The sequence below is a fragment of the Stegodyphus dumicola genome, chromosome 5 (genome assembly GCF_044657685.1).
Source record: "Stegodyphus dumicola isolate Sdum_Otavi_A_Nest chromosome 5, ASM4465768v1".
In the NCBI taxonomy this organism is placed as follows: domain Eukaryota; kingdom Metazoa; phylum Arthropoda; class Arachnida; order Araneae; family Eresidae; genus Stegodyphus; species Stegodyphus dumicola.
Genome location: NC_140772.1, coordinates 210990409 through 211005810, shown reverse-complemented (window position 1 = coordinate 211005810; position 15402 = coordinate 210990409). Strand labels below are relative to the sequence as shown.

General features: G+C 34.9%; 1 protein-coding gene across 6 annotated transcripts in view; it reads right to left on the bottom strand.

Moving 5' to 3' along the window:
* Window positions 1-15402, bottom strand: part of Fnta (farnesyl transferase alpha) — a 61240-nt gene that overhangs the window by 7695 nt on the left and 38143 nt on the right. For all 6 annotated transcript variants that reach the window (XR_015041403.1, XM_085817634.1, XM_085817638.1 and 3 more), the window contains exon 8: window positions 1843-2011. Coding sequence is in view for 5 of the 6 variants with exons in the window: in XM_085817634.1 (XP_085673760.1) it covers window positions 1843-2011 (169 nt within the window). In the remaining variant the exon portion in view is untranslated. The remainder of the gene's footprint in view (window positions 1-1842; window positions 2012-15402) is intronic.

Here is a 15402-nt window from a genome sequence, read left to right as displayed (position 1 = left end):
TTACATTGATATTCGAGCAGATTCGTTGTAGGCCCGAACACTTCTGTCTTTATCTGCTTGATTCAGTTCATACAGCATGCAGCAATCTAACTTGGACTTTAAGTTTATGCGATGCATAGAGCAAATAATGGACATGGCACTAACATCTAACTCCTTAGCACACTATCAAGTGGTTGCAAACTGATCATGCTGTCGCTGACGATGAAGCTGTCGCAGGCGGGCATCATTAACATCAGTGGGTTGGCCAAAGCGGGCATCATTAACATCAGTGGGTTGGCCAAAGCAATCTGCTTCTTGAATGTCATAATCTTTAATTTTGAACTTTCAGTACGAAACCTTCACAGTATAATATGATACAGCATTAATATCTAAAGCTATACATATGATTTAGTGGCATTATGTAGTTGATTTTTTTTTTTTAACAGAACTGAAAGTAAATCATGGTTCTAATCTGGTAGCATGATAGTTCCATTTCAGACACCATGTATCTAATGATAACGATGTTTCTTTCACAAATCTCACAACAAAGTGTTCAAAGCTAGTCCTTTTCAAGTGGCAAAAATCATTTGACAAAATATAATTAAACACACCAACATGAACTGTTTGTGTAGACAATATTTGCAATGGCACAAAACTTTCATGAAAACCTGATAAAAAAAGCTTATGTGCAACAATGAGCTGATTATGGATTACAATTCTAAAATACCACAAGAATAAGAGAGAGAGAACTTCTTGTCATAGTTTAAATTTAATCCAAATTTCATAGTTCCTTATCTTAAATTGATTATACCTGGTATAACAACTTTCCATAGAACAACAATTCATAATAATGAAAGATACACAAGTGCTATGCTTTGAATACATGAGCACTTAAATTCAAATACAACAGAATATTGTTGCGTTTTTCTTTTTCTGACACCATTTGTTATGTTATTTTCTTCCCTCATGTTCGTACGGGGTTCATATGGATTTGGAGTGAATAATGACGACACTACTTGATGAAGTATCGAAAGACACGTTATTAGCCAGTATTGTCAGGACAGCTCCAAAACATGTTTTACAGTCGTCAATGAACTACTATAAACACGCTGACATGATCAGCAACACAGCTTTCAGGTTATTAAGCTATCACGGTGGAGACAGCTTCACTGCAAAGCACCAGAGTACAGCTCCCAAATCTGCTCGGTCATTCTTGGAACTCCACGTACTCTCGAGACTCTCCACACAACAACTCGTGATGCATTCGACGACACATAGAGCACAGCTCCCAACTCTTCGGTTCAGTCGTTCCCGGAGCTCAACACGCTCTCTCGACAATGCACTAACCAAGATACACTACGAGACTCTTTCGGTGCACTCGACAACCCACTCGGCACTCACTGCCCGGCTGTCAACTCGATCAACTCCGCAGGGATTGACTCGCTAGACGAGACACCAACTCGATACTAACTCCCACTCTATAAGAGGCACACACTCTCGTCCTCTCGACGAGGCACACTAACTGACAGCGGACCAGCAGCGTAGATTTCGGCTTGTGTTCGAGAACATTCTGGGCTAAAACGGTCAGAATTCGTCCCAGAAGGTTCTCCATCCGTCCATGGCATATCGACAATTTTATCGTCAAATGTTGCAACCCTGCCTTCCCTTGCCTTAAAAACCTGCTTTTTGGGGAAGCTATCTTACGACGCCTGTATATTTCGTAACAATATTTTTAAGAAAAACTGTTGATAAGTACTTTAATATTTTACAAGAATTTGGAAGTATTTTCCAAAATAAAGATTTTACAATCTTCAGCTCAGAAAATACAGAATGTATTTAAAAATAAAATAAAACCATACTTACATCTATTGCTTTCTGGAACAATTCAGGATTTGGATCACTGAGCAGGGATTCCTCAATACAATCTATGATGTAACCAAGCAAATGTGGAGACCTACAACCTGAATTATACAGGTTCTCTGTAAATTCCATAACAGCTGAAAACTTTGATAATCCTTTATCTTGCAAAATTCTGGAATAGAGAAATAAAATTTCACTTACAATTTTTTATCTGCTTCTGCAGTTAAATTAAGAGTTCAAAACTAACAATGCTATTATTTTTTTCCTATAACAAAAAATGTAAGAGGTCATTTCTTATGCTATCACTCTCTATTATCGAATAAAGAAGGACAGCCATGGTATATATATGAATATATGTTTCTTACATTGTAGAAGACCGGTGGCACCTAGACATACCCTAATTTTGAACATTTGTAGTCCTCCAAGCAAAGGTGTCCATTCATTTTCAATTTTGTAACTTTTATTTATTTCATATTTTGTGAGAATTTAATGATATTTTGATTAGCAAACTTGACAATTTAAAAGCAATATATTTCCTCTCAGTAAAACTGCAGAGGAGTTGTGCTTTAGTTGTCATAGTTCCTTGTTTTGGATTTTGGCAGTCTCATGACACTATCTATAATTAGTATTGTGAACAAACTGCTCTCTGGTCTACTCAGTTCAGTATAAATGGTAATGTTTAGACCTTGTCTGTTTTGCTTCAATGACAGGTAGAGAGCTCAAGAACCTGACTACTAGGCCTCATGCCTAATCAATTATGTCAAAACAGCAAGCTGAACATGAAGGAATTTAAGGTGCGTCTTTTTGGCAATGTGAGTACAGGGCCACAAAGCCTTCAACGCTGCTGTGAAGCAACTTGTTTGTGTGTGAGAAACAGCATCATAGTAAGGTCACTATTGCAGTAGTGTTGAGTTGTTACTGCCACTAGTTGTTTTAAGGCCTGGCTGATCTCATAATGAATAAAGATATTTTATTTCTAGATTTGTTTGCTTGCATTTATTGATGCTTCAGGATGTATCTTGCTAGTTGTATACCACTGTGTTATTCACCACCTTTTTATTTGCACCCAAGTTCCTCTCCCTCCCTTTAATTACACCAGTCTCAATATACATGCCTCGGAATTTAATTCCTTATAATATGACATCATATTCCCTCCAAATGTCAGCCTCCAGTAATTCATTAGCTAATACAATGATCAATATAGACTCAATAAGCACACCTCACAAAACCCTACTCTACCTTCCTTCCCCACTTTGCCAGAGTACAATGCATATGTAGACAAACTGTACAATACTTGCGCTGAGTTCATCCACACTGAAATATTGGGAAACAACTTCTCCTAAATTAAAGTGAAACTTGAAGAAATTAAAAGTGCACTGGAAAAACTATCGAAAACTTGAAATCATATCCCAGCACAGCTGCTACAGTTGCTTTTCCAACCCCAGAAGAATCATAGAACTCAACAGCATTTAACCTATGACAACTTATCAATCCTCACTACAGTGTGCATAAGCCCTCAAAAGACTGCCTAACTAGTGCTATTTGTTTACTCAAAAGGTGGACAAACACATGAGTAGCTGCGGGTTGAACTCGCAAACACAGTGTTAATTCACAGTCTGGGGATCAGTCACAACAGTTAGACTCATCCAGAAACAAGATTTTGCTGTGCAATGTAACACAACAGAAGATATAAAGAAGTTGGAAACAAAGCTAAAAGAAAAGGCATTAATACTCACACAAACCAAATTCCCTGTAGAAAGATTGCCCCAATTCACAACGTCAACCCTAGACTACAAAAACAAAACACAGAAATTCTCCTTTCTTCCAAACTTAATATAACCAACGAAGCTAGCAGGATAATTTACAGACTGAAAACAAAGAAAAAAATGTCAAGTGGATTGTGGAATCTCACCTAGTAGCATTCAGTACCATCACACGGCAATGCCATATATATCTTCATTGGATGCAGCCATGCTTCAGACAGCAATCACAAAACAGGCAGCTTCTTCATGACAAATCATTCATCTTACTCTATCATGTTATATCAGAACAATGTGCGGTTATGGCGTATCACAGCATACAAATATTGCCACTAGAACAAGTGGGGAAAATGATTACATTAGAAGTGTCCAAATATGCCTATAATGGGTGTGAATAGTTAGTCGCCTATGCAATTAAAAAAAGCAGATGTAATCTTAGTGCAAGAGCTATATCATAGAAGTGGCAAAGTCTGCAGTGCATCAATAATGCCTTGGACCAAGAACCAAGGACAGCCATGGTAGAGTGTAAACATGTAGCCATACTTCTGGAATTAAACCATCTTACAATAGCCACGATCTCAGTTTACTACCATCCTTTAGAAGAAATAGATGCTGCTCTTTATTTCATTAATAATCTTAATGCAATAGGCTCAATTTCTTCAAATGTCTATGCAAGAGACTGCAATGCACAGAGTATAAGTTGGGATATTCAGTTACCTTACCTATACAAAAGTTCAACAAGTCGAGGACTACATAGCTGCTAATAACCAGATGCTGCATAACACCACAGGAGCTGCATCATATATTGCACATAATGGCAGAGGCTGGCTAGTTCTTACCATTTCCACACAGCAGGCCAGCAACTTCATTCAAGACTGGACAATAGATAAAGAAAATAATCTCTTTGAACATAACTACATTAACTTCAAAATAAATCGTTCCACTTCTGCAACCATACTCAAAAGCTACAAACACCCAGGAAGCAACATTAATATCTTCAGCTGTTGCATTCATCAAAATCTTTCCACAATCATGCCAGATCTACAAGCAAACACAATGAGAGAAGCTCTAGACACACACACACAAAATACATGTGCAGAAATACTCTCAAACTAGTGGACCAAGGATCTCTGAACACAGACAAATGCAGAGCAGTATACCACAGGCTGAAAAATGAAGAGATGACTGCATGTTCCAACAACTATAGTGACTTGGAAAGAGCAATCTATAAATCAATTATCATCAGTACTAAGATACAAAGCTGACTTCTGCACTAAAAATGCAGACATGTAAGACATTTTTCACAATGTTACTTTCAACAAAGTCTACAACCCTATGTAATTCAGTCTTCAAAATCCATGTAGACAAATAATACAACAAATGACTCAACAGAAACATTCAACAATATCCTGAATGCTAACCTTCCCAGCAGAAGAGAAAACAGAGCAACAGTGCATCTATGCAAAACAATATAGCAGCTAGCACTGCAGATGATAAAAAATTAAAAAATAAGAAAAATAACAGATCTTCAAAACCCTTCCTTTAAAGAAGGCACCTATTCTGGATGGCATAAATTATGCAACAATCAAAATTATTTATAAAAGTTTCTTAGTATTCATTTTAATTTTCTGCATGTTGGCCTCTTCCTCTCTCTTCTTCCCACTAATTTCAAAGTCGAGAATATCATACTCCTTCTTAAACACAACAAAAATCCTAGTAGCCTGGATTCCTACACACCAGCATGCTTGCCAGTGCTAGGGAAAGTATATGAAAAACTTATAATTAATCACCTGAAGCATTATTTACACAAAGCCAATACAATCAAAGAATGTCAATACAGCTTTTGAGAAGGGAAATTTACCACACATGTACTCATGACTGTAAAAACAACATAACGGAAAACAGACACAATGGATACCGCAAAGCCATCCTCAGCCTCTATCTTAACATAGCATTTGATACCTTGTGCTGATCAGCTATTAAACATGCACTCAAACAAGCAAGATACCTAACAAACATATATTAAGCCTTCACCAGTTACCTCTAAAATTGTAAGCAGATTGTCATGCATAACAATGGCATCATATAACACAGACAGACAAGAAGATGCCCACAAGGATTGCACACTGGTCGAGTCTTGTGGAATCTCACTTTAAATAGCTTATTAACAACTACCTGGCTTGAGCACACACAAGTAGAGCTCATGCAGACAACCTTTATTGTCCGACAGGAAATTCCAGAAGCGATTTGAAGACGCATGGAACTCAAAACTTTTCAGTAGTTCTCTGATCTCCGAAATGCCTTGAAGTTGGCCATCTCAGAAGGCAAATGCAAGGCCCTTATCATTCCTAAAAAGGAAGTCAAGAGCAATATTAGTCCAGGAATCACCACCATCAACAATAGCAGGGTCTAAACCTTGATTGGTTTAAATTCTCCACACTAAGGAACTTGAGAAATGTACTACATATATTATGAAAAATTCCAAAAGTGTCAAGAAAACAATTGGGGGACTAGTTTTATGCATTCAAAAGACTCTTTACTCAACTGTCATAGTAAGGATGGGCCCAACAGATCCAGCTGGAAATGTAAAACATCTTTTCAGTGTCCAGCACCCATTCACGATACACATCAGAAGCACATTTTGCACCACAGCAACTGCATCGGTTACTGTCTTCATAGGTCTATTACCAATGCATATTCGTGTAAAGCAAGAAGCAGTAATCCAATCAGTATCTCATCTTCACATTCATACAAACTTCTTCAATAAGTAGCATTACTGAAAGAATTATGATATGCCAGCAATGATGCTACACGTTCATTCAGCACTTTAAACGGCAAGGTGTAAACATACATCTGCACAACACCCCCAGCAACAGTACTCGACTATATATACGAATAGCTCATGCATGGAAGACAAAGTTGGCAGCATACTAATTCTTTGGAATAGAGAAGAAACCTTGCACTTATGGAAGCAGTGACTAAGCAATAACAACATAGTGTTTCAGGCAGAAGAAATAATTATTTTCAGAGCTATCCAGTATATTATTCAACGAAACCTACCAGACATCACCACCCACACAGACAGCACATCAGTATATATTCAGCCATCATCACACATTCCTTACAGTTATGAAAATCCAGAGACTTAATGAAGCATCAATATTATGACATCGCATTCTTCAGAATGAAAGTGCATGCTGGGGGTAGGGAACGAAATTACTGACAGTTTAGCTAAAGAAGCAACATCAGGAAGTATTCATTACCCACAACCAGCACTTTGGCCATGTTCATACTTAAAGAAACAATTGAAACACAAGGCATAAATTCAAATGGCAAATAGAGAAGGATGAATGTGAAAAGGCTATTACATATCTACAACATCATCCAAACATATGACAAATGCAGCAAAACTTCCCCCACAATTAATAAGATTTATTGCAAAAATTGGTTCCCATCCTGTGTACTTTAACAAACATGGTGTCAGAAAAACCCACCTTTGTGAGGCATCCCAGACAATGATCTTATATTTGCCCTCTTACTAAAACCAACGTCCTTTGGTATCAAGGATTACCCAGATTATTGACAAGCCTCCAAAACTGGCCTGGCCTGTGTCTCGTCATATAATTTTATTTGTTTATTTATTTATTTTTAAATAGGAAATTTATTTTAAAACAGGCCTAGATTCAGAATTTAATATTCACTCAGCCTGCTTCTAGAAGTTTAATCTTCTACACTACTAATGTTATTGAATTTCTACTACAGTACAAAGTATTTAATCCAGAATGATCTATAACGCATGCACATACGCGTTTACACATGCGCATAATACGCTTACGCATGCGTGTTTAATGTATAATGGATGGTATAAGCTAGGCTCAAATTATCTATTTCAGTTAATGTTGCAGATTGCGTTGTTCCTTAATCTTCTAATTGGATCCGGCTTATTATTTTTTGCAGACTGTTAGAGCAATTTTATAAAAAGTAAGCTTGAACTCTCGATTATGTCAAAAAGAGTTTCCGATTCTGGAGCTGCCAAAGGATCTACAAAGTGGAAGCATGTTTCAATGTCCATCAAACAAAAAGTGGAATTGCTGCAAAAAATTGATAAAGGAATGAAGAAAGTGACAGAGAGGTTAGTGAAAACGAAAAAATTTCGATTGACAAGTTAGTCGGTATTCTCGGCACAGCAATAACAAGACTTGAACAACGGAACTTTGTAACTGAACAAGACATTATGTCTGTTTATAGAATTAAAGAGAAAGTATTAGCACATAAAACGAAGCAACTTAAACAACTTACATTGAAAGAAATGTTTAATAAAGTAAACAAATAAATATTAAGCTTTTTTTTTTTGTAAATTTTGATATCCTTTATATCATAATTGCTCTTTATTTCATAAATTACGGTTTCATATTTTTAATTTTATAATTTCTGCATGCCATCTTACCAGATTTAAATTGATGACCTATAATTCGGAAAAACCCTTTATCCAGAATCACTGGAGTCACGATGAGTCCAGATTAAAGACTTTGTACTGTATTATTGTATCATACCAATGTAAAATTATGTCAAGTTTGTAATGTGCACTGCTGTAAGTGTATGTTCTGCTGTAATGTAATTTAAGTAGCTAAAATTATTAAATTATGTAATTATGCCCCGAGCCACAATTATATCTTACAATATAATTTGATGCATATCTTAATGCTAGACATATAGGGATACAAGACAATACCACCTAACCTCTTGGTAGAATGATGGAGTCTTCACCTCCCATCATCTGTCTACCATGGTAGCTTAACATAAAGTAAGACAGAAGAACTAGACTGTATTTCTCCTGCCCCTCCCCCAATGATTCATTGTTTTCTATTTAAAAACAAGACTTCCTTAATTAATAAAGAAATAGAAAAATACAGCATAAGAGCAATATTCCACCGAAAGCATTAAAGATTAAAAGCGATAAATGTGTATAATACTTCAAAGAAAGAAATAAAATATGACTAACAGCAATGAAATCTTTTGTTGTATTGTTAACTATAAGCATTGAATGGTGCTTTAAACCACTTCAAATGGTGCTTCAGATACCTTATAAGATTCTACCTAAATTAAAGTTAGTTTGTTGGCTACATCTTTACTTAAACTGTGAAGCGATTATTAGGTAAGCTCAAACTGTATTGATAGCAATATGTGGAATGGGTAAAAAGACCCTTTTATTCAAGAAGAGTATTTACAATCATCACTCCTGGTGCTTACAATCTGTGTCAATGCATTCAACTTTAACTCAAAAGAGAACTACAAAATTAAAACTAAGTCAAATAATCAGCTGAAGCTGCAGAGAGATATTTAATGTGTCACTGACTCTGAGCCCTACCACCGAAGTAGACAAATCGGCAATTAAAATGCACAGCATTAAATAGCAAGCTTAACCACTTGCGCTAAAAAGAAGTGCCACGAACGTCGATATGCTTCTGTCTCAAACAACGAGCGACATGAACACCACGTTGATAGGCACTTATAGCAAAAATGAAAATAATGTGGTACACACGTCGCCTAACAACGAGATTGTTTATTTCTCGAGTTACAGCTCTGGATTGTACTCGCAGACGCGGAGCGGCATAAATGAGACCCTTTACCGCTTGTTATATTGTAGCGCACGGCACCGCAACTGTGAAGTTTAGTCGTAGTGCAAGTGGTTAAATATCACAGAAACAATGTGGCAGAAAGGCAGAACATGCTCTGTCTGAAGTAACTCAAACTCCAACTTAAATAGAATCTTTCTACCCTACTTTGTATAATGTGGGAAACTGAAATTGCATTCTAGCATGAAAGCGTGGGTTGAAAGCATGAGCGATAGGAAAGGTGTTTCAAAATAGAATTAACTATTAAGTATTTAAAATAAATCCCCACAACCTTAAGGGAATTTAACTAAGTATCAGCCTTTGATATTGCTGCCATCTTCAGGCATTCATACCATTGCTCTCAGGGTGTTGTTAAGTTTTCTTTTTATAATTATATCATGCTTTATAACATCATACAGGATATTTCATCAGGTACTAAATGCAGAGAAATAAACATTCTGTTTTCAAGTAATTTTAAACCTTGTCAAATACATGATAGTAATAATTATGATAAAGCTATGACCTGTAGAGATAACTTCCTGCCAGATGGCTATTAATGCCTAATATTGTATGTAAACACCACTAAATTTTTAAATGTCTTCAAAATAATTGCTCCTATCATGTATATTCTAAACTCAGAAGCAAGCAGAAAACATTTTGACATAAGCAACAATTAAGATATCAATATAGCAATAGTACACTTCCAACAAGATGTAGTAATATGCCACACATCCCATGGAAACACAAATGACACTTCATCTTTCTTCAGTGAGCGAGTAAGTGACCCCTACAGCAGTATGGTTACCTCATTTACCCATTTTTTACAACAATTTTGGTTAGATATCAATATAGCAATAGTACTCTTCCAACAAGATGTAGTAATATGCCACACATCCCATGGGAATACAAATGAAACTTCCATCTTTCTTCAGTGAGCAAGTGATCCTTTACAGCAGTATGGTTACCTCATTTACCCAATTTTGACACTTCCTAATTTGACATGACTAAGCAAAGAAACACACTGTACAGTCAAAAGTCGTTAATTCGGACACCCATAATCCGGAATGATCTATAATCCGGACCTCAAAGCTACAAACTTTCTGCGCATGCGTCGCGTTCACGAGGCGTTTACGAGAGCGCGTAAGACCCTTACGGCTGCGAATATGTTTGTGCGCATGCGCGTTTAAATTGTAATGGAGTTATACGCTAAGCTAAAGTTATCTAATTCAATTAATGTTGCCGATTGCGTTGTTCCTTAATCTTCGAATTGGATCCGGCTTATTATTTTTTGCAGACTGTTAGAGCAATTTTATAAAAGTAAGCTTGAACTTTCGATTATGTCAAATAGAATTTCCGATATATATTTACTGCAAAGCGAAAGTATGTTTTGAAATCCGAAATCTGTTTATCAATTTTACGATGCTCTGCACGGCAGAGGGGGGGGCAGAAACGTCATTATTAGATTATGATAGATTAGAAAAATTATGTCAAATAGAATTTCCGATATATATTTACTAATATGTAATTTGTATCTACAAAGCGAAAGTATGTTTTGAGATCCGAAATCTGTTTATCAATTTCAGGCTGCAGATTGGAAGTTGATCTGTCAGCACTATCCTTATCTTCAGGGCAGATGTTTTTACTTTATTTGGTTTATAATTCCATACTAAGTGTAGTATTTCATTCTGTCTTTGATATGATTTAAATCAAGTTCCTCATTATAATTCGCTTCCGATAGTGAAGAAAGTGACCCAGAGGTTATTGAAAACGAAAACATTTCGATTGACAAATTAGTCGGTAGTCTCAACACAGCAATTATAGGACTTGAACAGAACTAAACAAGAAATTATGTCTGTTTAATAGAATTAAAGAGAAAGTATTATCACATGAAACGAAGCAACTTACATTGAAGGAAATGTTTAATAAAGTAAACAAATAAATATTAAGCTTTTTCTTTTTGTAAATTTTGATACCCTTTAGATCATAATTGTTCTTTATTTCATAAATTACAGTTTCATATTTTTAATTTTGTAATTTCTGCATGCCATCTTACCAGATTTAAACTGATGATCTATAATCCGGAAAAACCGATAAGCCGGAATCGCCGAAGTCCCGACGAGTCCGGATTAATGACTTTTGACTGTATTATGATATAACATAATTTTTTACATAAAAATATACCTGGAATAAATTAAATTGGTCATGAACACAAAACTAATATCCAACATGCAAGTTGAATAAAACTTCAAAACAATGTTGACAAAAAACATGTATGGTAATAGTAAAAAAATAAAACTGCATTTTAAACAACCTAACTACAACAACAAAATTTTGATATTCTGAATCATCAGGCTATATACATAGTTTTGTATTTGCTCCTACCCAGGCTGATACACTGTAAGAAAAGAGAAATTGTTAAAAGGTTAGAAATATATCATTACATATTTTGTATTTAAACAGTAATTTTAGTAGAATTATAATTAAAACTGTTGTACTTCCCCGTGCAATTCAGCATGAGACAAATTTTGTCGGGAAAGTATGAATACAGCAGCAGCATTTGACATCAAGTAAACTGATATCTCGGTAACTTTTATTGAAATTGAATAAATGCATTTGACAACTATGTTAGCTTTTACCGTAGTTCCAGCCTCTTATTCCTTTCCAGTAATTTCGAGAAGCAGAAATTATTAGAAATACCTCACAACCGATTAAAAACTGTAAAAAGCCAGAGAAAGATTTTCTCAGCTCAGTTGCTTAGTTACTGTTGTTGTGAGTTGTTATTTCCGCATGAATTAAGAAATCCGAGTTAGCTTTCTCTTTAGATGTGCTTTGTATTGCGCTACATTTAATGTTTTTATTAGTTTGAAATATAACTACCGATTATGTTGTGTGATACTGTGAACATTTGTATGAATATCTCTGAGGAAAATTCAAGAGTTCTGATATATTTCTTTTGATAAGAATAAATTTCATTAACCTATTATCGGACTTGTGCATTCAGTCTATTAAAAACTCATATGCACGTAACAATATCAAACACATTTTGCAGTTTTTAAACTGAATGATATACAAAGTTAAATAATTTACCTATTAATTATGTAAAAAGAACTATACAATGAAATTTGAGCAATATACTTACTCTGATAGAATAATTCATGGAAGAAAGATCACTCATTGATATGAATATTTAAGTCATTAATTCAAATTAATTACTGTTTACTATTTACTCATCTTAAACTGAATCTGGATTCCTCATGACTGCAAAAGTTGAAACAACACTATCAAAGAAAACAAGTAACGAATATGAAATTCTGGAATTCCATTTCAGTCATAGCTTAAGTCAGATTTTCATTTTAATGAATAGCTTGGAAAACATAATTATGAAGTTTCTGTTTTCACACAAATCCTTTGTATCGAGGTCAATTTCATGAAATGGGCTCTTTCACCTTACATGTTTGCAATAGAGGGAATAATATAATAAGATAATAATAATATAATAAGATAAATAAATGAGAAATTATATTATAAGACTATACTTCAATCTTATTCCTTTTAAATTTATTACAAACCAGCGAAAAAGAAAAAATCACAATGTTACTAGTAACAAGCTATATGTCTAAATAAGTCAAGCTTTTGCTTATTTATAGCATATACTCTTATAGTAAGCATGTCAGCAGCCATAAAAAATACTCACTATATTAGGGATAAGTTTGCAAAAATTATGTTTGTTTCACTGCCAAATATTCGCTATGAGGTTCATGCATTCTGGAATTTATGAAGATTTAAGTGGCAAGCAGTTCTTACTATGCAGTTTAGATAACTATAAATAGGAGTGTATGATAGAAGAATAATAAAATAATAAAATAACCCTGAAGTAAAAAATAAAATTACACAAAGCAACGGACTTGTGTCGGGCATAGATTGCCAAAAATTGTCAAATTTCTTTGCTGCTGATGAAGAGGGACCTGAAGGTTTTTTACCTTGAAATTGATAGAGTCTTGACTAAAATCTATGCCAAACACAAGGGTGCTGTTTTGTCGAATTTCATGATAGGAGTGTTAGAGTTTGACCTGTTGCCCAGTGTTGCCTTTCCCAATGAATGCAAAGTTTGTTGATGGATGGCTCAGGTGGTACTCTTGATGTGTGAAGATAGATTACATTTGAGTTCTGTTGCAGGCTAGGCAAGTTTGTAGCCTATAGTCAAGGCAGATTAAATTGTTGAATTTACTATTATTGAACTAAGCAACATTTTGAGCTTGAACCAAGTCCAGTTGGTTGGTAACTTTATACATTTCAATTTAATCCCTCACAAGTGATAGGGAAGAATAAATTTAAAGTGCTTTTACTTCTGCACCTGTTTGCATTTTCATGTTACAAAAGTACTTATTCATATATATTTAATCTCTGAATATAAATTGATTTGATTTTTAAAATAAAATTTCCTTTTAACAATTTCCCCAACAGTCTCACCAAAAGACTAAAAATTCTTTACATGTATTAAAGAAAAATCATTCATTTAATCTGTAAAAAATTATAAAATAGTTACTTTTATAATTGAATTTTGAAGACAAATTAACTAAAACTAGAAATTGATTTTGTAGAATAATTTAATTATGAATATATTGAAAAATTCAATTTTGGACATTTGGATGTTTTAAAAAATAATGAAAAATTTTTAATATTATAAAAATAAAAGCAAAATTTCCTCTCGTAATATTTTGATCTGATGGTTCATTCTAAGTCCCTTGCTCACTTTTAGATGTATTTTTCTACTTATTAAATAAAATGAAATTCAAATTAAAAAATAAAAAATTATATAAATCTTTAAAAAATAAAAAATTATATAAATCTTAACATTTCTTATGGTTTCATAGTAACTACAGGAGGAGTAACTGTGAGTATAGTGGAAGGCAAATAGGTGCTAAACGTCATCTAAGTAACCCCTCTCCACAAACACACACATTTTAAGTAGAATCCAAGGAATATTCCTAGGGATATACTAGGGTATGATGCTGAGCACTCAGGAGGATGAGTTTAAAACTTTAAGCAGATAACTTGAGGATATAGTAACTAGGATTTCAGATCCAATAACATTTCGCATGCTATCAACGGGACTAGACAGGATGTCATGAATATATATATATATATACAGGGTGATTATAGTTAAAGTTGCAATTTCAAAATGCTCTAACTTTAAAACTACAGATCAGAACGACTTAATATTTTACCAGAACAATCCTGAGGTAATGGAATTTTGTTTGGTGAGGGAAAAAAATAGTTCCAAAATTTGTTGATAGATGGCACTGTCAGTGTTCGCATTGCTGTTGTGGATGTATAGCTGAAAGGAAACAATAGACTCCAAAGATTTACAACAATTTTATTAGCGAAAAGACAAGAATACATATTTACAGAGAAAACAGCGATAGTGACAAGAGAAGCTTTACAAAATAAACACCTTACGAATGATTAATGCATAAGTTGTTCGGTATGCGCTCTTCCTTGTTCCACTGCTAATTGGAAGTGCAAAACTGCATGTTCCACAACAGATTGGAGGGTATCTGTGCTGATGCTATGAATGTGGTGTGTAATGCTTGCCTTCAACTCGACCAGATCAATAATGTACCCACTGTAAACAACATTTTTCAGATATCCCCAAAGCTAAAAGTCGCATGGGTTTAAATCGGGAGGGCGTAGCACCCACACTATTGGGAAATGGCGGCTTATAATACTATCTTCTCCAAAATGGGCGATCAGCAGCAGCTTCACACGAGTAGCAATGTTCGGAGGAGCGCCATCTTGCATGAATATAGTGCAATCCAGAAACTGATGTTGCTGAAAAGCCAGAAGGACATACATAGTTACGTAAAAATGTTTCATACCGCTTTCCAGTAACTGCATAGGTAATGGGATCCGCAGATGTGAACGGACCGATGACAAACACTGCCGTTACTCCGCACCACACAGTCAACTTTTCAGAGTGAAGAGGTAGTGGCTGCAGTGGGAACGAATTCTTGTTCACCCATATCGTGCAATTTTGCTTATTTACAGAACCTTGCATATGGAAATGAGCTTTGTCAAACCCCAGAATGTTCCAAAGCCATTCGTTATCCATTTCCATCTGCGCAAGAAATCAGAGTGCAAACCATTCCTGTGTTTCCAGATCAGCAGAATTAAATTTATCTATCATT